The sequence below is a fragment of the Lithobates pipiens genome, unplaced genomic scaffold (assembly GCF_037356315.1).
Source record: "Lithobates pipiens isolate NorthernLeopardFrog02 unplaced genomic scaffold, aLitPip1_a1.2 Scaffold_8, whole genome shotgun sequence".
In the NCBI taxonomy this organism is placed as follows: Eukaryota; Metazoa; Chordata; class Amphibia; order Anura; family Ranidae; genus Lithobates; species Lithobates pipiens.
Genome location: NW_027507903.1, coordinates 230171557 through 230194896, shown reverse-complemented (window position 1 = coordinate 230194896; position 23340 = coordinate 230171557). Strand labels below are relative to the sequence as shown.

Sequence of the window (23340 nt, the reverse complement as noted above, 5' to 3'; positions counted from 1 at the left end):
TCTATAATCTGTACAACTCAATCAAAAACCAAGGTTGAACTTTTTGGCCAAAAAATTCTGAAAGATATGCATGGTGCAAAAACAAACACTGCACATCACCAGAAGAACACCATACCCACAGTAAAGCATGGTGGTGGCATCATGTTTTGGGGCTGCTTTTCTTCAGCTGCAACAGGGGCCTGTGGTCTGACTGATGCAACTTAATGTCCATAGACCTCAAGATTACACTCATGCGCGTCAAAGTCGTAGCAAAATCACGTCAATGTCGTGGCCAGGTCTCACAAATGTGAAAGGGGCCCAAGTCAAGGTGGAGGGAATTATGAACAGTTCCAAATACAAGTCAATATTGGTACAAAACCTTCAGGCTTCTGCTAGAAAGCTGAACATGAAGCGGAACTTCATCTGTCAGCATGACAACGACCCAAAGAATACATCCAAATCAACGGCTTCACCAGAAGACCAAAGTTTTGGAATGACCCAGCCAGAGTTCAGACCTGAATCTGATTATCTCTGGGGTGATCTGAAGAGGGCTGTGCACACGAGATGCTCTTGCAATCTGACAGATTTGGAGTGTTTTTGCAAAGAAGAGTGGGCAAATATTGCCAAGACCTGCTATGCTGATAGACTCTTACCCAAAAAGACAGTGCTGTAATAAAATCAAAAGGTGTTTCAACAAAGTATTATTTTAAGGCCACTTTCACACCGAAGAGCTTTACAGGCGTTTTTGCGCTAAAAAATAGCACCTGTAAACTGCATCTTCTGCAACCCCAGTGTGAAAGCCTGAGTGCTTTCACGCTGGGGGTGGTGTGATTGCAGGACTGGAAAAACAGTTCTGCAAGCAGCATCTTTGGGGCAGTGCAGGAGCGGTGTGTATGCACAGCCCCTGCCCATTGAAATGAATGGGCGCATTAAAAACTATTTGAAAGCAACACCAAGCGGGTACTTTTATTCCCTTTTTATAGCGGTTGTATACCACTTTTACTTACAGGCAAGCCATGGTTTATGAGATAGTCACCCTGCATGCAGCTGATGACAGCAGCGCATTTGGACAGCACAGTGGTGTAGTGGTTAGCACTCACACCTAGCAGTAAGAAGGGTCACTGGTTCAAATCCCAACCATGACACTACCTGCCTGGAGTTTGCATGTTCTCCCTGTGCCTGTGTGGGTTTCCTCCGGGTACTCCGGTTTCCTCCCATAATCCAAAGACATGCAGGTAGGTTAATTGTCTTCTGTCCAAAATTGACCCTAGTATATGAATGGGGACCTTGGATTGTGGGCTCCTTGAGGGTAGGGACCGATGTGAGTGTGCAATGTACAGGGACAATTGTAGACACTCAGGTTGAACTGGATGGACTGGTGTCTTTATTCAACCTTACTAACTATGAAACTATGAAACTATGAAACTATTTGTGCAGTGAAGACCCAGAGTATCATGCCGAGACTGAGGACTCCAGCCCATGAAGTCATCGTGGCTCCGGCTACTCACCGCGCCGTAGCCCCAAAACCGGAAGAAAGGCAGAGGGGAAATAGCTGCCTCGGCGGTGACCGGGATGCAATGCTTCTTTCTGGGGTAAGCATTTCATAATGAGCTAGTATGCGGTGCATACTAGCTTATGCTTTTGCTTTACAGGTTTTTTTTTTTTTTTTCGTTTGCGGGTATACACAAACCCCCCCCTTCTGGGGGTTAAAAGTGCCCTGCTAGTGGCACCAACACGCCGCTATAAATGCAGTAAATCTATCACCAACTGATCCATTTCAGTGTGAAAGTGGCCTAAAGGTGCGCACACTTCTGCAACCATATTTTTTTATTTTTACTTCCCTCCACCTAAAAGATTTCAATTTGTTCAATTGAGTTGTACAGTCTATAGGTCACATTAAAGTTTGTGTTAACCCAGCAAAAAAAAAAAATAAAAAGAAAAAAAAAAAAAATAAAGAAAAAAAACAGATCCTGGTCCCTTAACCCTTTCACTGCCAAGTCCGTATGGCCCTACAGAAGTGTCCGCAGATGGCCAGGTCACAGTACGGTGTATGGACCGCCTTTCTCCCTCTCCTATAAGCTTATGATCACTTCAATGACCATAAGCTTATATCAGCAGTTCAGGTAGGGGTGAAGTCCCCCCTGTAGAAGAGAGGGTGCATGCAGCGATCACTACTGGTCGCTGCTATGTGCCCACTGACAGCTGTTATATTGTAACCGTGAGTGTTACAATGTATCAGACTGTCATTTCCTTAATGGAATCGCTATACAGATTTTTCATTCACGTAAAGTGATACAGAGAAAAGGGACCATCTTTGGTCCCTTTCTCGGTCTCAAAAAAAAAATATGGGGGTCTGCTTAGACCTCTAATATCTCACCAAATCAGTAGAACTTTTTATTCTACAGGTCATGCATCAATTCTGAAAGCGAAAATTAAAACCTCCAGATTTTTGGGGTATGTTCGATTTTCACTATTTTGCAAAAATATACAATTTAAAATGTAAAAATATATGTTATTAACTCCATAGAGCTTAAGCTTTTATATTTGGTAGGGATTTAGCAGGAATTTTGTAGAATTAGCTGTGTTTTTATCTGCTAATAATGGTTTTAGTGTATTTCTTGCGAATATATTGGTTTGATAAACATTTGCGCAAATACCGTGGGGGTCTAAAAAGTCAGTAGCACCTTTTTATTCATATGCTTTCAGAAACTATATGGTTTTGGGGGACTTTCAGACATTTTGAAAACTAAGGGAAAAATTAAAACCTTCAGATTGAGAAATTTGGATATTTACACTTTTGCGTCTGTTTAATTTTCATCATTTCGCAAAAAGGCGCAATTTAAAAGTTACAAATATTTATTTATTACCTCAATACAGGCTAAGCTTTTATATTCAGTAGGAATTTTGGAAAATTTGCTGTGTTTTTATCTGCCAATAATGGTTTTAGTGTATTTTTTGCAAATATATTGGTTTGATAAACATTTGCGCAAATACCGCGGAGTGCAAAAATAAAAATTAAAAATAAGTGGCACCTTTTTATTCTACTGATCATGTGCTTTCAGAAAACACATGGTTTTGAGCAGTTGTCTCACAAATTCTAAAAGCTATAAGTGAAAAATAAAAAAAGCAAAGGAAAAATTGCAAAAATGGTCTGGCCACCTGCGTGTACAAAATGGAGCAAGGGGTCTGGCAGCGAAAGGGTTAAAGCAGATTAAACAGCACAGTGCTTGTGCGGTGTAATCTGGCCCCCCTCTAAAAAAAAAACCTGGCCGATTCTGCCACTTCCTGTATCCCCCCCTTTCTGCACCAATCACGAAAATCAGGGCTGCTGAGCCCTGACCACTGGTCAGCATACGTCCCTCTGTCATCCACGGCTGTCTCCTCTCCCCCCCCCCCTCCTCCCTGCCAGCTCTGTGTGTCTGTCTCCACCCTCCCCCCACCGCTATATTTTTAAAAAAAAAAAAAAAAAAAATATATATATATATATATATATATATATATATATATATATATATATATATATATATATATATATATATATATATATATATATATATATATATATAAAACAATGGTCACTGCCAGCCCCTCTATTATAGCCAGGCATACCACACTAAGTTTTTTCTAAAAACGAGGATTGTAAATACATTTTTTAGTACCATCTTCAGGCCGCTCACATGATTCGCGATTTTACATCTCCGAGACAGGACTGACACCAGAGAAGGATCTCAGCCCCTTCTGCTGCATCCATGTATCGGAAATATAAAGCGGGCGCAAGTCACATGATCAGCCTGCAGATCGCCCTAAATTAGGAATTTACAATCCTCATTTTTATAAAAGACTTACACAGTGTGGTAAGCCTGCTTATAATAGAGGGGCTGGCAGTGAGTTATAATTTTGCGTTAACACTTTAAAGATGGAAAAAGTTATTTTACATCACAGAAACCTGACATTTTATCAGGGGTGTGCAGACATTTTATATGCACTGTATATACCAGCCTTTCACCACCTTTTCAACATGGAGGAACCCTTGAAATAGTTCTCCGGTCTCCGGGAACCCCTGCTAAAAATTAGCAATCTACAACTCATGATACATTAGTGTGATCGTCAGTGGGAAGAGTGGTCCTTACACGTGGTCATTGGGAAGAATTACCTCCTTACAGGTAGCTAAAAAGATCATTGGCGTCGGTGGGAACTTATCCGAAGGCAGAAATTGCCCAATGCTAAAGGGACCCCTAGCAACCTCTGGGGGAACCCTAGTTGAGAATCACTGGTATATACACGAAGGTGTCGGTGTGAACGATAGAAATATTTCTATGAGTGTTTTTTTTGAGGTGTAGCATTTTTGGGGATATAGTTCACATGCTGTGATTGCTTTTCTGGTTTGCAGACTAACAATTTGTTGCAGGTCAATACAATGGGCATATGCAAAAAGTAAAAATACAAATTGTAAAACATACTTCAGTGTTTTCAATGACTGATTGTTTTCGGTAGTAGACGACTCAATTAATGGTGACTTCTCTTGTTTTTCACTCAAAAGCTACAAAAAGCAAACAGTAATCATGAATAAGCATGGCAAACAACAGTCAGCAAAAAAAAAAAAAAGTTTACTTTTATTTAGATTAAAAAGTTAAGTTTTTTAAACAGTCAAATATAAAATATATTACAATAGACATCAACACCACAAATCTATACATGTAAAAAAAAAAAAAAGTCTCACTGTATTGTTTAAAACGATATTAACCACACTCCTTTTCTTTGAGTACATCATGGGACACAGAGCCAGAAGTATTTACTTAGTGGGTTATGGGCCTACCTTCAGGTGTTGACACTGGTATAACCAATACAGGAAGTTGACTCCCCTATAGAACCCCTCCTCCTTCCAGGAGTACCTACGTTTTTGTAGTCAAGCAATATACTCTTACCCCATAAAACAGAGGAGCGGGAGCTTTGTGTCCTATGATGTACTCCAAGAAAAGGATTTTACAGGGAAGCAGTTTTAAAAATCCTATTTTCTTTATCGTACATCATAGGACACAGAGCCTCAAGTATTTACTTAGTGGGATGTCCCATAGCAATGCTACTTGAGGGGAGGGAGACACAACCCATAGGGTAACCCCCAGACCTGAGGACTTATACTGTTGCCTGCAGCACACTGCGCCCGAAGGCGATATACTCATTCCATCTTACATCCACTTGATAACATTTTTGCAAAAGTATGTACTGAAGACCAAGTCACGGCCTTGCAGATCTGAGACATGGAGGCCTTGTGACGCACTGCCCAAGAAGCACCAACCGCTCTGCTAGTGTGCGCCTTAACTTGAAAAGGGGGAATCTTTCCCTTTAAATCAGAAGTTTGAACTATAACTTGCCGAATCCACTTAGCGACCGTGGATTTTGATGCTGCCTGTCCTTTTTAGGACCCTCTGGCAGAATAAATAAGACGTCAGTCTTACGAATCTGAGCAGTTTTCTTCAAATAGATCTTCACTGTCCTCACTACATCAAGACAATGTAGTGACTTTTCTTCCCCGGAAGCTAGTCTTGGGAAAAACTAAGGCAGGACAATATCTTCATTCAGATGAAAGCCTGAAACCACCTATGGCAAAAAATCTGGATGAGGGCTTACCACCCTGTCCTTAAATAATCAAATATGGCTCCTTACAAGAAAGAGCAGCCAATTCTGACACTCCTTGCCGAGGATAAAGCAAACAAAAATATCAGCTTCCTTGACAAAAGGACTAAAGGAATGTGCTGTAACAGTTTGAATGGCTGTTTTTGTAACAGACAAAACTAAGTTTAAGGGCTTAAGGGTGATTTAACTGCCAGATTAATCCGCAGCACTCCTTGCATGAAACCCCGGACTAAAGAATGCGTAGCAGGCGGTCTTTGAAATAAAACTGATAATGCTGAGACCTGGCCCTTAATAGGCCAACTTCATCTCTACGCCTATCTGTAGAAAGGCAAGAATTCTGCCTACATCTCCGAGGGTGCCAACCCTTGGGTTCACACCAAGAAACATAAGTCTTCCAGACTAATATATAGCTCTAGAAGCTGGCTTCCTAGCATTAATCAAAGTATAGATAACCGGCCTGGAAAGCCCACATTTCTTCAGAATGTGGGTCTCAATAAATAAGCCATTAAATTTAGCGTTCGTAAAGTAAGATGGAATATCGGCCCCTGAGATAGCAGGTCTGGCCTTAGTGGGAGGGGCCATGGACCCTCCACTGCCATTTTTACGATCTCTGCGTACCATGACCTTCTGGGCCATGCTGGCGCTACCAGTATCACTGACTTTCTTTCCAGCTTGATCCTGCAAAGAAGTCAGCAACTGAATCGGGGGAAATGCATAGATCAGTGAGAACTGATTCTATGGGGTCACCAACGCATCTGTTCTGTATGCGAGTGGGTCCCTTGTCCCACAAAGTTGACTATCTTCGTGTTGAATCTGGACACCAGGAGGTCAACGTCCGGAGTCCCCATCTTTGGCAAACATCCCGAAACACTTTGGGGTGCAGAGACCATTCCCCTTCTTCTGCCCAAGTTAGAATCTGGTTCACCTCTCTGAGCTGAGAGACTCTTGGTGACCCCTTGGTGATTGATATATGCCACAGCCGTGGCATTGTCGGATTGGATCCTGACAGGACAATTCTTTAACCTGGAGGTCGAGGTCCCTAGAGCCAGATATACTGCCCGAATCTCTAGGATGTTGATGGACAATGCTCTTTCGGTTCTTGACCATTGTCCCTGGACAGTCGTCCTTTCTAGTACTGCTCCCCAGCCTGAAAGGCTGGCATCTGTTAATATTTTCCAGATAACTTGTCTGAAGAATTTTCCCTTCAGCATGTTCCGGGCAGTAACCACCAACTGAGGCTTTGGGACAGCCGCATTGGCAAATTTAAAGCTTGAATCGTTGTTACAAGCAGATAGGATACCGTTTTGAAACAGTCTCGAATGGAAATGGGCCTAGGGAACTGCTTCGAATGAAGCTACCATCTTCCCTAACAACCTCATACAAAGGCGGACTGAAGGATTTCTCCTTGACCTGATCAGCTCCATACAGGAGCTAGTGAGGATGATCTTTGCGGGAGGCAAGAAGACCCTTTTCTGGGCTGTGTCCATTATCATGCCCAAATATGACAACCTCTTTAGTGGCTTTAGGGAGGACTTTAGGTTGAGAATCCAACCCAGATCTTCCAGGTAACTGCTTGTAATGGCTATGCCTTGCTACAAGCGAGCCACTGACTGGTCTATCAACATCGTCCAAATAAGCCAAGACAGTTATGCCCTGTGCCCTTAACCTGGCTAGAGGTAGGGATAGTACTTTTGTGAATATCCGGGGCGCTGCAGCAAGCCTGAAGGGCAAAGCTACAAACTGAAAGTGCTTCTCTTCTACTTCGAAATGCAGAAACCTCTGGTGAGCAGGAAATATAGGGACATGCAGATATGCATCTCTGATGTCAATGGATGACAGAAGTTCTCCTCCTTGTAGAATAGAAACGACTGATTTGATTGACTCCATGCGAAAGGAGCGTATCCTCAGGAACTGATTAAGATTCTGTAGATCTAGAATTGGTCCGATATCCCCATTTGGCTTTGGCACTGTAAATAGGTTTCAGTAGAACCCCAAACCATGCTCGTTTGGAAATCTGTATGATCACCCCTTGAGCCAATAATCGGTCTAATGCTTTCAACAGGGATTGCCTTTTGCCTGGATCCCTGGGAACGTTTGATCTCAGAAAACGGGACGGTAGAAACTCTCAAAATTCTAGATGGTATCCTAGGGATACAGTGGAGAGAGTCCATCTGTCCTGAATCTCCTCTTACCAGACTTCGGAGTACCTCAGAAGTCTCCCCCCCCCCCCCCCACCCTGGTGAGGGGGATGCCTCTTCATAACAAGGCCTTGGTGTTCTGCTTTGCAGGCTTGTGGCCCCAGGTCTTCCTTTGTGCCTGGGTTTAACCCTGGGATCTTCCCGTAGAGTCTGACGGTGGAGGCCGTCGCCCCTACCTAGAGGTGGATGCCCCTGGCACAGGGGAAAAAGTTTGTTTAAACGAAGGACGTTTATATTTTCTTTTGACTGGCAAAAGAGTACTCTTTCTACTGGAAATTGTTTGAATGTATTTATCCAAACTATAGCCAAATAGTCGTTCTCCCTTAAAGGGGAAACTAGTTAGAAGGTTCTTACAAGGCGTTTCAGCTGACCAACCCTTTAACCAAAGGGTCCTTCGCATGTATACAAGTACAAGCGCCAGGCGTGAAGCCTGGTGAATAGAATCTTTTATAGCATCTATGGCAAAGCATAATGCCCTAGGTAGCTCGGCCAACTCCTGAGCTTGTTGTGCAGGAAGCTCTTTGAGAGCATCTGTAAATTGGTCCTTTAAGGACTGACAGATGCCTATAGCTGCTATTGCAGGCTGAGTTACGGTCCCTACTAAGGAAAGAGGATTTTAACAGACCTTCCAACTTTTTATCTGTTGGATCTGTAAGCATATGTGCATTGTCCACTGGACAAGTTAAACGTTTGTTCACATTGGAAATCGCAGCGTCCACTGCTGGAACCTTCCATCTTAGTGATCTTTTCCTCCATAGGATAGAGACTAGAGAATCTCTTTGGAGGGGAAAAAGGTTTATCCGGATGATCCCATTCGGAATAAATAAGCTTCTCTAGTAATGTGTGTACGGGAAACGCATGTAAAGGCTGTAAACGTTTCAGGGAACCCAAGGAGGAGACCGGACCTTCAGCTAACTCTGTTAGGGGTAGCATGAAAATGGAGAGGACCATTTCTGTAAGGCTCTGCACTTCAGATTCTGAAGCTGAAACTTCAAGTATTGTTTCCTCGGCAGAGGAATAAATCGGCTTGTTTTTCTTCCGATCTGAGGGTAATACCTCATCTTGTCCCCATGGTTCTTTTGGACCCTCCACTGACTGTAAAGAGTCTAAGGTGTGGAGGAAGATCTAGGATGTTTCCTATCCACTTGGATAGAGGATGCGATTAAAGTCGCTAATCTTCCTTCTAAGACCTGCAGGGGAGAAGAAAGTGCTTCTTCAGTCACGTGTACAGGGGCTGAAGTGTGTGAAGCAGTTGCACCACCGCTAGCTTCCAATGACACCCTGGCTTGCCATGTCTGATCTCTCTGAAGAGGATGACAGTATGGAGGCATGATTGGGGTTCCCAGCGCCTGGGAGTGACACCTTCGGTACCTTTATGGTAGGTCTGGAAGACATAATGCCAAGTACAAAAGCAGAGGTACACAGAACTATTTGCCTGAATATTTCTAGCAAAAAAAAAAAGTCATCATAACAGTACTCTTTCTGCTAAGACAATAGTTTTTTTCCTGTACTGGAAATGCCTGCTTTACACCCTTATGTGCCCCGCACTCTGATGTCTGACACGACTCCTCTTTTCAGCTGAAGATTTCTAAAGAGTGTCTTATATGTAAGCCTCAGGTGGACCTGATTGGCGTCCTCAGCGCCTCCTCAATTGCCAAATGCTGTGTAAATGGACGTCTATGTCCCATACACAGTGTCATGTGACCCTGCGGCCATGCCCCTCTGGCCGACCCGCCCTCTCCTTCAATACGAGTCTGCTGTAGCAGACTATGCAGGGAGAGCGATGGCCAGCCGAAAAAAGAAAATACTGTCAATACCAGTGCTCTGTGCCTCTTCACAGACACAGGTAAGTAGAGCATGCACTATAAGGTGGGGGTTCTGACAGCAGATTCCCGTGTTTCCTTCTCTCTTTAAAAAAAAAAAAAAAAAACAACTTTATCCCCAGCAGCTGCCAGCATTGCACTAAGGTGCATAAAGGAAAACACATAACCTTTCCCCAAAGTGTTTTGCCCTCCGCTGGGACTATACATGTAGTGAGACAGCGCTGCTGAAAAGGCATCATGCATAGGTGTGCAAATTTAGTCCCCTTAACGAGACATACTTTAGGTATACAAGATGCATGAAGGAAAAAGCATAGCCTTTTCCCTTACCTTGTCCTCACTGCAGGATGCTGCCAAGACAGCAGATCCAAACTTCGCCCGTCACGGTGGGTTGTGTTTAAACACGCTCAAAGCCTGGGGCCCTTTTAAAAGGGGTTCCGCTCCTTTGGGACTTGTATAGCACCCCTTAGGACAACTTTAGGAAATGAAACAAGACCAAAAAGAGTCCTGGTTCCTAGGGTCCAGCTCTCAGAGAAGCGTTACAGGCAAAAAACCTCGTTCTTGAACCGAGGTCCAGGTACCATCCTATGGCCTCAGTGACGAGGATGGATCTGTTGTGGAGGTTCTTTAAATCAGTCATGGATACCTCTAGGAGCTCCTCAGAGCAAATCTTCACTCGTGACCAACACCTTAGACACTGGCGAAAAAAACAGGTACTCCTGGAAGGTTATATAGGGGACTCAACTTCCTGTATTGGTTATATCAGTGTCAACACCTGAAGGTAGGCCCATAACCCACTAAGTAAATACTTGAGGCTCTGTGTCCGATGATGTACGATAAAGAAAACCTGTTAATATGACAATTTGGTGGGAAAAAAAATATCGTGCTTTTGCAAAGAATTGTGGGAAAAAAATTACAACGCAACACTCACCATGCCTCTCACTAAATACCTTTAAATGTCTACTTTCCAAAAAGCGGGTCAATTTGGGGGGTATTTGTATTTTCCAGGCTTGTTAGGGTCTCAAGAAGTGATAGGCTGTCAGTACTTCGGGTGTGATCAATTTTGGCACCATAGCTTGCGGACTAACTTTCACACAAAGAAGAAAAATGCTTTTTTTACTTTTTTTTAACAAAATTTTGGGTCTTTTTTCAATTATAGCACTAAAAAATAACTTAGCGGTGATTTGATTAAATACCACCAAAAGAAAGCTATAATTGTGTGAATATAAAGGACAAATATTTCATATGGGTAAAGTGCTGCATGACTGAGAAATTGTGATTCAAAATGCAAGAGCATCGAAAGCTGGTCTGGTTAGGAAAGGGTTTTAAGGAACCAGTGGTAAGTGGCTAAAAGGCAATTATAAAAAATAAACGTGGTTTTGCAAAGATCAGCTCCTATCCTCCTCTTCGAGTCTTCCCATTGTTGTTCCCCCCCCCCTTGCTGAGTGTCTCAGAGCAAGGAGCTTGCAAGTATTAGAAGAGGTTGCTACACACAGGTTTTTTTTTTTTTATCTCCCTGCATAGAATGCATGAAAGTAAAAAACCTTCAGCCATCGCAACCACTTAAAATAAAAAAAGATATAAGCTGAAGGACTATAACTCATGCAGGCAGGGTAGGCCCTGAGTTACTCCTAAAGTGTGGCCTTGGGCCACTATGGATATCCAGTCACTTGAATCCCCAATTTTTTGGCAACAAAAAGGCACTGCTGGCTTCTTTTGATTAAACTGCCAGGAACAGAGCCTTCTCTCTCTCTCTCAATATTTAGGCCTAATGCACACAGGGAGTTAGAAAAAACTAGCTGCAAAGCCACTACCAATGTCAGGAAAAAGCAGCTATAAAAATTAGCTTTTAGTAGCTTTTTGCATGGGCGTTAATGCATGTTTAGCCATACTAGCTTTTAGCAGTGTGTCTGCCTCTATTCAAAAACAATGGTTCCCTATGAGAGCCCATTGATTTGAAAAGTCGTCGCACCACAAGTCCGACCATGATGATCTGACCTGTGGTCCATCTTATGTGGTGAGATCTTGAAGGGGAGCACTCGCCAAAAAAAAAAAAAAAAAAACTGTCATGGAGTGCTTATTCGAACTGGGGGGGGGGGGGGGGCACTCCAGTTTTGTTATTTTTTTCCATTTTGGCGAGGGTTCCGCTTCAAGTTCCACAACACATAAGCCGCACCACAGGTCGGCTCATTATCAGACTTGTGCAAATCAATGTGCTCTCATAGGAAACAGTGGATTTTGACATAAGCTATGTCAGGTGTTAGAGCTGTAATGCCAGTCCTCAGAACACGCTGGCTTTTTACAGCTTGAAAATGCCTATGCTACTTACAGCTCCTAAAAGCCTGTGCGCGCATGGACGCAAAATAACGTGGAGGCGCGGTTTTAAGCAGAAAAGAAAAAAGTGACACTGCTAAAACGCTTTGTGTGCATGAAGCTTTAAAGTCTCTCTGCTAAATCAAGTCTAAAGTCAGTTTAGACACACAAAGAAAATGTATCCGGTAAAGGATTTTGTGCTCAATGTCCTAGAATCCTTCCCCAACAGACACCTGGCTATAGCTGGCAGGAGCTGCTGTCTGACAACTAAGGTCCCATCAGTGCAGTGATTAAAATGAGTAACCCAAGTAGTTTAACAAATCAACAACATTATCCACTGGACACTGCAGTGTTTACTCCAAAGAGCACCTACATTTTATGACAGCATACCTCAGTTTAGAGCCTGTGGTGACCCACAAAGTCTCAGAATAGCAGGGAACAGTATGTGACTAAAATAAAAATCACCTGAATTGACAAATTTTTTTATTTTTATTTTTTGCAAGGGCACTGCTGCCTTATATTAAAAAAAAAAAGAAAAAAAAAAAAAAAGATTTGCACTAGGTGTGTGATAAAAATTCTAGGAAAAAAAAAAAAAGTGAAGGGTATCCTGCAGCTGAACACTATAACCCCGATATAGGGCACAACAAATATAAGTAGAAAAAGTAGTGCAGCACTGGATAAGAAATCTATTGAATATATATATCAAATATAAACAAATTTACAATAAAACAATGTACACAATCAAATGTGAATTGAAAAAAAGTCCATGTGTGTTTAAGTGAAAAACACAAAAAATGTCCAAATTAAACAATATATTGCTGAAATACGTGCATACACGCACAAAATGGTTATCAAAGTGTTCATAAGTGTGTCCAAACAATATTTTTGCACCAGAAATACACTCTAATATTCTTTATTTGGACACTTCCTTATGAACACTTTATGATCACAATTTTGTGTGCGTATGCACGTATTTTGGCAATATATTGTTTAATATGGAAATTTTTTGATTTTTTTTTTTTCACTTAACCACTTTCAGACCGGACCATTTTGCTGGTCAATGACCAGAGGTCTTTTTACAATTTGGCACTGCGCTGCTTTAACTGGTAATTGCGCGGTCATGCAATGTTGTACCCAAACAAAATTTGTGTCCTTTTCTTCCCACAAATAGAGCTTTCTTTTGATGGTATTTGATTGCCTCTGCGATTTTTATTTTTTGCGATATAAACGTAAAAAGACCGCAAATTTTGAAAAAAAATGATATTTTCTACTTTTTGTTATTAGAAAAATCCAATAAACTCAATTTTAGTCATACATTTAGGCCAAAATGTATTCAGCCACATGTCTTTGGTAAAAAAAAAAGTCAATAATTGTATATTTATTGGTTTGCGCAAAAGTTGTCACATCTACAAACTAAGGTACGTTTTCTGGAATTTACGCAGCTTTTAGTTTACGACTGCCTATCTCATTTCTTGAGGTGCTAAAATGGCAGGGCAGTACAAAACCCCCCCAAATGACCCCATTTTGGAAAGTAGACCCCCTAAGGAAATTGACAAGTGGCATGTTGAGCCCATTGAATATTTTATTGCCTCAAGCGATTGAATAATGACAAAAAAAATTTTTTTTTTTTTTTTTTTTACACAAAGTTGTCACTAAATGATATATTGCTCACACATGCTATGGGTATATGTGAAATGACACCCCAAAATAAATTCTGCTGCTTCTCCTGAGTACGGGGATACCACATATGTGGGACTTTTTGGGAGCCTAGCCGCGTACGGGGCCCCGAAAACCAAGCACCGCCTTCAGGCTTTCTAAGGGCGTAAATTTTTGAGTTCACTTCTCACTACCCATTACAGTTTTGAAGGCCATAAAATGCCAAGATGGCACAAAACCCCCACAAATGACCCCATTTTAGAAAGTAGACACCCCAAGCTATTTGCTGAGAGGCATGTTGAGTCCATGGAATATTTTATATTTTGCCACAAGTTGCGGGAAAATTACAAACTTTTTTTTTTTTTCACAAAGTTGTCACTAAATGATATATTGCTCACACATGCTATGGGTATATGTGAAATGACACCGCAAAATAAATTCTGCTGCTTCTCCTGAGTATGGGGATACCACATATGTGGGACTTTTTGGGAGCCTAGCCGCGTACGGGGCCCCGAAAACCAAGCACCGCCTTCAGGCTTTCTAAGGGCGTAAATGTTTGAGTTCACTTCTCACTACCTATTACAGTTTTGAAGGCCATAAAATGCCAAGATGGCACAACCCCCCCCCCCCCCCAAATGACCCCATTTTGGAAAGTAGACACCCCTAAATTTAGGGGTACACTAGTGAGACTAGGTAATAAATGGCGGGTGCCCTGAAACTATAAAAAAATAACTAACCAACCAGCGTCACCTGTAACAGTTATATGGTGATCACTGGTGAAAGGGTTAACTAGGGGGCAATCAGGGGGCTTTATGCGGTAGTATATGGGGGTCCCTGGCGCTATAAAAAGCTGCGGCGAACCTAAATACCTACCTGCCTAACTAGCGTCACCTGTGACACTAATACAGCGATCAGAAAAATGATCGCTTATTAGGCTGGGTTCACACTGGAGCGATGCGGGAACGCCACGAATCCGCGGCGGGTTCCCGCATCGCATGCCTCCCAGCGGCAGTTCACACTGCCCTATGCGAACTGCTGGGAGTGTCAGTGAAATGTTAATGACACCCCCAGATCAGTTCGCATATCGCAGTGCGATCTGCAAACTCGATCGCATGGTGTGAACACCCATGCGATCCGATTCTGCTGCGGGCCAAAAAAAGGGTCCCGTGCGAATTTGCGGCGGGTGCAGCGGGTGCGATGCGAATTCAGCCATACTATCTGTATGGCTGAACTCGAATCGCACAGAGATCGGATGTGATTTGCACTGCAGTGCGGTGCGAATCACATTCGTTCTCATAAACCGCTGCAATGTGAACCCAGCCTTAGTGACACTGGCGACGGGGGTGATCACGGGGTTAAACCTTTATTGGGGGGGTTAGGGGGGTACATTAGAACTAAAGGGGGCTAACCCTAACTGCCCTAACAGTTATTACAGTCACAAATGACACCAATGCAAAAAAAAAAAAAAAAAATGACATTGGTGTCACTGTGACTGGGGGGCAGGGGTAATTGGGGGGGTGATCGGGGGGGGTGTGAGTGTGCCTGGCATGTTCTACTGTGTAGTGACGTGTTGGTGCAACTCACCGGTCCTCTCTCCTCGGTGTCGGAACGAAAAATACCGACACGGAGGAGAGAATACATCACTTCCTCTCCTGTGTTTACATTACAGGAGAGGAAGTGATGTCACGAAGGATTTCTATTCATCGGGAGCGATCGCGAGGGGGTGGCCATGAATTAATTGCCGCCCCCTCGTCCGGGATCGCTCCCGAACGAATACCGACCGCCGCAGGCACCGGGTGGGGGCCCGATCGGGCCCCCGACCCGCGGGAAGGCAGGGACGTACATGTACGCCCTTATGCCTGCCCGTGCCATTCTGTCGACGTACATCGTCGTGCGGCGGTCGGGAAGTGGTTAAACACACATGGACTATTTTCAATTCAGGGTTCTTTCACATTTGATTGTGTACATGTTTTATTGTAAATGTATTGCTTATATATTTGATATATATATTGTTCAATAGATTTCTTATCCAGCGCTGTACTACCTTTTCTACTTCTAAATATATTGGAAGGAAAATATTGCCAGCCTTGTTGAGCACAAACGATGCTCAACATTGGTCATGTCTAATGTTGGCCTCTGCAGATCTCTCAGAATCCCTAAACAAGGTTGTCATTGGACCAGAGACTAGAGGGGCCTGCAGACAAAAAGATAGTAGTTTCCCAAACCAACTGTTTACAGATGGAAGACATGGCAATGTAGTTTGCCTGAGGAGACCACACTAACTTCTGGCCTAGGCTTAAGGGTAATAGCAAATTAACAGGGTAGAATAACACTTTCTCCTAGTAAGCAAGTGTCAGAGGTATCTTTAGTGTGAATATTCCCTATGTATAAAGCCAAATGCCTGGTGGCTAACAGCAGTCATGTTTATGCTCTACTCTCTTCTGTCTATGGCCAGCTTAAAGTGGTACTAAAAGTCGAAATGTTTACTTTACACGAGAACTATAGGCAAAACTTTTTTCCTCTACAATTTTGGATAGCACAAGGGAGGGTTATAATCCCTGTCTTTTTGCCATCCCTGTGCCACTGCAGAGATTTCCCTTCACTTCCTGTCCCATATCCAAACAGGAAGTGAGGAAATTCCGGCAAATTAAGGGAATCCCTTGGGATCCACCAGGTCACCAGAACTAGTGCCCCAATTGGAAGATTTCCCTCTATTCATTTTCTTAACAACCCAAAAGATTTTTTTGTTTTTTTACTTGTACTTTCAATGATAATGGTAAACAGGACAAATTGAGACAGTAATACAAATTTACAGGGATTTTAATCCCTCTCCACTATCCCAAAAAATAAAGAAGTTTTGCCTTTAGTTATACTTTAAAGCATTTTCTGTATTAAGGGTAAAAAAATAAAATAAAAAATAAAAAAGACCCACTACCTGTCCTACCCCATTCCTAAACACTTGCACAGCTCCAGCGCCATCTTTGACTCCATCATTGCACCCCTCATTTCCTGCCCTCACTTTCGGGGGGAAATTACAGCAGTGGAGCTATAGGCTCCTGCTGCAGTCAGTCCAACTCCTGCGATGAGGGAGCAGGGGAATTGGCTTACAGGCCCTGGCTGTGCCTGTCTATGCACGCACAGTGCACTCTCCAAAAGCACTGCTTGACAGTAGTTCTATCCTTGGCAGATGAGAGATAAAAATGTTAATTTAATTTTATAGCAAGAATGGCCAGATTAACGTGTTCTTGCAACTAGCCAACATAAGAAAAATATTTAAGCAATAGATTGTACTGATAAATACAACAAATGCAATTTGTGTACTGAAAAAGAATAGGATTATAGGCCTTAAAAACAAAGGAAGAAAATTACCAATTTTTGCTTCTTTTGAAGTTCTTCCAAGTATCCTAAAATATCTTCATCAGCAACATCAATTGCAGTCTGACCCTTTAAAAGAAACGAAAAAAAAAAAAAAAAAAACACATGGAAACTGAATTAAGGAGCTATACTGCAGAACTGTGTAAAAAGCAGAAATATGGCAAATTGACCAATTTTGGCTGTGATCTCCGGTGCCTTAAAGTGGCCAAATTTTTCATTAATTTGTTTGCGTTTTTCTGCCTACTGATAAGGTCTTCTGTGAGCACCCAAACGTCTCCTCCAGTCCAGCCCCATTTTAGTACTCTGACCCTCCCCACCCTATAGCAGGCCTCTGTTCCCTTCCTACATACCTAAACTGTAGTGTTCTCTTAGACACCCAACCCCCCCCCCCAACAGTGTCCTCTGAACTCCCAGTGGTGGAATATGAATAGACTCAAAGCAGTAGCCACAAATAGGAAATGCTCACCCACAGTTCGCTAGAACTGCAGATGCCGTGGAAAAAAAGGGCCCAAGGTACTCCCCCCAACATTCTAGGCAGGGGATCGGCATCCATAAACTAACTGCAAACTGGGAAGAGCTTGGAGCTGGTGTGAGAGGCATTGGGGTGGAGCCCAAAGGGGAAGAGGCAAAGTCCCAGACTTCCCACACTAGGATACTAGCTCCTTCACAGGGTGAAAGCAACCAGGTGGGGACACTCTCCATGGGGGAGAGGGTATGCTCTCCAGCAGCAAAAGGGTCTTTAGAGTCTAGAACTACTGGCATTCAGATTGCCACTACCCTGAACCTGTAAAGTACTGTACATCTAGCAGAGCTGTTTTGCACTTCAGTAGAGGCCAAGTGCCAAAAGCAGAGTTCAGTGACAGCATTAATGGCTGGCCCAACATCTACCAAATGGCAGAGTCAAGGTACAGTTCACAGAAAAATTGCAGAAGAGAGACTGACCCAAAAGCTGCAATTTTGCCACATTTCTCCATTCAAGGTCATTAACAAAATACTGAGGATGGTTGGTGGAAGATAAGGTTATATGGGCTGTCCAGGCAACTTTGTTTACCAGTGTTCATGACATATGACAGCATAACCAGTGGTCAAGACCTAAAGAAGTCAGTACCCTGTATGATTAATACATTTACTTCTATATTAAAATAAAAAATAAAAAAAGCAATAAAAGTTAGAGCAGTTATTACTTTGTACGTGCTAAAAAGGAGACACCAGTTTCAAAGCATGCCAGAGGGCAACATGCACACACACACTTAAATAGATTGAATTGCACAGAATTAGAAAAAAAAAAAATATCACTCATATACTGCTCTATATTCTTGAGCATGCATTGTCATACATGCTGTCTACCATTATAATTCAATTTACATAATTTATGTATGTAATGTTTTTTATGCCATGTCGATCATTGGTCTCAATAAACATACATATGTTTCAGACTTATGTGAATTTGATTGGTCCCACCTAGCACGCCTCAAAGTCCCAATTTCCCCCCTTTTATAAAAATATATGCTTAGAGATGGGGGCGTGAACTTTTCCTCATGTCCCACTTAAAGTCCCAAGTTCATCTTTCCCCCATTGTTCTTTATAGATTTAGAGATAGAGGTTATGCTATATGGTTGGGACCCATCATCTTCTTATGCCTACCCTTCAATGGGTCAGACATGGCGTTGACTTTGCACTCATAGTTTCATTGTTTTTCTTACATTTTTCTCACTGTAGCCCATTTGTGTTCCGTCTGCCCTGTGGCCGGGGGCCGTTGTGCGCCTGGTTACCCAGGAGTTGCGGTGCTCGCTGTGGGCCCTCCCCCTCCCCCCCCTTTCCGCATCAATTAGATGTGGTGGGATTGGGCGGACGCTCCCATCGAGCATTGGCGCCACTGGCCCGGGCATTGTGCTGGTTGACGTCATTGCGGTGGTCGTTCACGCATGCGCCTGTTATAGCAACTGGGCTGACATGCGGGGAGTCACTCCAGCGTTTTGCCGGAGTGTCTCTTCCTTTGTGCAGTCCCAGCGCGACGCTGGAGGGAACCACCTGGAACGCTGGGTCCTGTTTCCATCCTCCCCCCCCCCCCCATATCGCTGCTCCATTGTTGAGCTGATAGCATGTCCATACACCTGGATACTCGTTTCTGACATTTGGTTTTCCACTCCGTTTTAGATCTATGGCAGGTAAATCTATGATATTTACTTTACCACTAGGGCTATGAGCCTTTTGTTTGCGGTTATTTTTAGCCTTAGACTATTCCTTTGACCTATATTGTCAGATACATATCTTCATTCTATATACTTTAGAAGTCCCAGGCCTTCATGGGGGATGGTGTTTGTGTCCCGGACCTCTGGCTGTTTCCCCTCCTCAGCTCCCGGGCCAGGCTCATTTGAGCGACCCTAGGCATATGGTAATTTACGGTTCCATTTTGTGGCTGCTTGTGAGTACAATTTTGGCATGTCCGTTCAATTTACATTCATGCTTCCTTTGTTTACCTCCATGGGCACAATAATTACAATACATAGTTACCCTCATAATTTTGTTACAGATAATGGGTGCATTTGGCTCATGAGGAGTGGAAAGAAGTCCATGAAACGAATCGGGCCTTTCTTCATGCATTCAACACACATCAATCGATTTTAGATGGTTTTATCAATTTTTCTATTATGTAATGGTTTACCCGAGCACAGGGAGGACTAGGATGCACATTTGTTTGCTTATGCCATGTTGTCATACATGATGTCTACCATTATACTTCCATTTACCCATTTTATAATTTATGTATGTAATGTTTTTTATGCCATGTCGATTATTGGTCTCAAACATCCATATGTTTCAGACTTATGTGAATGTAATTGGTCCCACCTAGCAAGCCTCGTTCAAAGTCCAAATTTCCCACCTTTTTAAATATATTCTTGAGCAGGCAAAAAGTTAGTTGACCTATTGTTTTTAAGAAGGGGAGTGGGACTTTATATGAAACACCAGCCAGCAAAAGAGTACTAGGATGAAGCAAGGAAATTTATTAAAATTGATTGAAAAACATACAAAGTCCTGGTAATAATACATGGTAACATACATATAGTGTTTAGACCATTAAACAGTCAACATACACGTCATAACAGTAATAAACAAGAATTGACAATGAGGTTAATGGTAGTCTCATAGTATACACACATTAAATTCCTTAGTTCACCTCATGAAAATAGATATAAACCAATATTAAAATGATATGGCCTGCAGGACCTATGGCCTCACTGGACCGGGAAGAATAAAACTGCATAATCACTCAAGTCATGATATGATTGGTAAAACACAACAACCAGTAGTTCTACGCGTTGTGGTTTTTAATACCAATCATCAGGAGCAAGCACGTGCAATGTTGAGGTTTGATGTGTTGCTGGTGGGGCCCTGGGAGCCATCCGAGAAAGAGGCTCCAACCGGGAGCTGAAGTGGAAACCTCGTGGACTGGAAGGGGAGCGATACCTAGAGCAGGCACGGCAGACGAGGATGTTCTATGTAAGCCTTTTTTCCCCAGACGGCTCACAGGCCCCCGCCACCACACCAACAGCTCAACATTACACATGCTTGCTCCTGAGGAGTGGCATTAAAAAACACAAAACGAGTAGAGCTACCGGTCGCCGTGTCTTTACCAATCATATCATGACTTAAGTGATTATGCAGTTTTATTCTTCCAGTCCAGTGAGGCCATAGGCCCTCCAGGCCACATCATTTTAATATTGGTTTTTTATCTATTTTCGTGAGGTGAACCAAGGAATTTAATGTGTGTATACTATGAGAGACTAGCATTAACCTCATTGTTAATTCTTGTTTATTACATATTACGACATGTGTATGTTGACTGTGCTTAATGGTCTAAACACTATATGTATGTTACCATGTTTTATTATTACCAGGAATTTGTATGTTTTTCAATCTAGTTTAATAAAATTCCTTGCTTAATCTTAGTACTCTTTTGCTGGCCAGTGTTTCATATAAAGTCTCACTCTCCTTTGTGTTAAACACACTCCCCTTCTCAATGTATATGTAATGGATACTCATGATAAGTTAAAGTCCCTAGGGATGGAAATACACAACCTTACCAGGTCATGGTTTCCTGAAAGTCCCTATTCCCCCCCCCAAAAACTCTCATCAATCTATTGTTTTTCATGAACTGCAGCATGAATTCTTTATATTTAGCCGATCATACCTGCTGTATTCCCTAAATCTTTTATAGTACCAAGGTTTTAACTGAATCTGCAGCAGCCCAGCTATATACAGCAGGAGTTGACAAGCAAGGTGTAAAAACAAGTGAACACATTTTTAAAACTGCTATCAAAATCAATGTAGTCTTTCGCTTCCCAAATAATCACACATGCTGCACTTGTCTACAGTATCTTTATACATAAAAATCTATTGAGCTGCAGTAATGAGACTTACCACTTTATTGACAGCATCCATGTCACAAAGATTTTCTACCAGGATCCTACAAGCCTCTTCCTTTCCCCAGTGGGCAGCTGCATGGAGTGGCGTCCAACCATCATAATCTTTAATATTAATATCATAACATGCTTGAATTAAAAGTCTGAAAAGAAAGGAAAAATAAAATTTGCTTATTTTTGTGCAGCACCTCAAATGTTACGACTGAATCCTATACTGTACTAAAAAGGGACAAACACACATGAGTTAGGTAAAAGGTGCTCAACTTACAATTTGGATATAGCACTTTTTGACGTTGCGATATTAAGTCATTTATAGCCCCCAAGGAAATCAAAGCACCATCAGTACTAAAACATGGCAAGTTCACTCAAGATTGAAAATTGAAACTATATTTTGGGCAGAAGCTGAAGGCTTTTACAACCATTTTAGATGCCGTGACAATAGAAAGAAAAAAAATGTACATTCTCTCTACTTTTTGAGAGCTAGTGGGCAATTCATTTTTTCCAATTTAATCCAAAACTGAAATGCGTTTTGATGAACTGAAGATAAACATTGGGGGTTCCTTAAAGCAGTTGTAAACTTTATACCATCTCCCCCCTTCCCAAAATAAAATATATTCTTACCTGCACTGTGCAATGGTTTTCGCACAGAGCAGTGCCCTTACCTCCTCTTCTAGAGTCCCCTGCTGGCGCTGTCTGTTCCTCCTCTTTTGAAAGTGCCCCCAAAGTTAGCCAGCTGCTGGAGGCACTTGTGTGTGAATGCTCCCGACTCGGGCTGTATAGCTTGGACCCAACTCCTGCTCCCTCCTCACAGAATTTGACAGCAGCAAGGGCCAATGGCCCCCACTGCCAGAAGCATTGGAAAACACCTATAGTTGCCTACAGATGATTTGGGGGGGGGGGGGGGGATTGCTAGCAAAAAAAGTTACATTTTCTCCGTAGAGCAGAGGAGGAAAAGACCTCCTAGGACATCAGCAAAATGCATTACGGCTAGAGGCAAGGTAATATGGGGGCTGGCTTATTTGTTTTGTTTGGTGGTCCAAATTTCCAGAAGCTAGCAATTAAACCAAAATGTCTAATTACTACAATCCTGTGTCTACTACAAAAGATCAATCCAACTATGGCAATATATGTTCTGTAAACATACTTTAAAACCTCAGTGTAACCCTTTGCAGCTGCTACATGCAGAGCTGTGCCTCCTGATTTTGCGTGTCGCACATCGTTAACGTGTCCACTGTTTAGCCACTGTCTTGCATCTCTAAGCATTACCCTCTCTTCCTCTTTCCTTGCTGCTTCCACATCAATACCTAAATGTAAAGGGAAAAAAATATAAAAGTTAAAAAAGCTGCACACACACAACTGTATATACAGATGAACAATTACAATTTTAAAGATTTTCATTTATTAAACTACAAATACCAAGATGGGGTGCTGGCCAAGGTACAACATTAAAATGAACATGTGCTTTGTCTACGCAGGGAAAAGCAAAAAGTTAATCCATAAGCTGGCGCTCGTAACACGTTAAAGCTTTCCTTCACTTCTAAGCAGCTTCGTTTGCTGAAGAGGAAGCCCTGTGTAAGTAACAAACTTGTGCCAAATAAGAGCTTACCACAGGACTGAGGCTTTTCATCCCACCCAGATGTGACAGTGCTAGTCCAATCACCAGCACTGTTAAATTGTGTAAGGGGAGGGGAGAAAGGGGCTGCGTGTTAGAGTTTTGGGACTGTTGGAGATGCTTCTAGGAAAATTCATAATTGACAGGTGCATTTGACCTGCAGTTGACCTCCTTCTGACCCGCTTCAAGTGGGTTTTGCAATACCACTGGGCTTGAAAGGGAAATGAAAACCTGCTTTAAGTGAACAAAACCTTGCCAACATGATGTAAAATGCCTGAATTATTTTTCTTTGCTCCTGGTTGCAAACAAAGGAAGGCAAGTAAGTCGTA

General features: G+C 42.4%; 1 protein-coding gene across 4 annotated transcripts in view; it reads right to left on the bottom strand.

Annotated features, from left to right (window-relative positions):
- PPP1R12A (protein phosphatase 1 regulatory subunit 12A) overlaps nt 1-23340 on the bottom strand; it is a 228630-nt gene that overhangs the window by 95457 nt on the left and 109833 nt on the right. For all 4 annotated transcript variants that reach the window (XM_077473604.1, XM_077473602.1, XM_077473605.1 and 1 more), the window contains exons 4-7: nt 22544-22703; nt 21398-21542; nt 16970-17044; nt 4440-4519 (exon numbers count right to left, since the gene is read on the bottom strand). In XM_077473604.1, coding sequence (XP_077329730.1) covers nt 4440-4519; nt 16970-17044; nt 21398-21542; nt 22544-22703 — 460 coding nt within the window. The remainder of the gene's footprint in view (nt 1-4439; nt 4520-16969; nt 17045-21397; nt 21543-22543; nt 22704-23340) is intronic.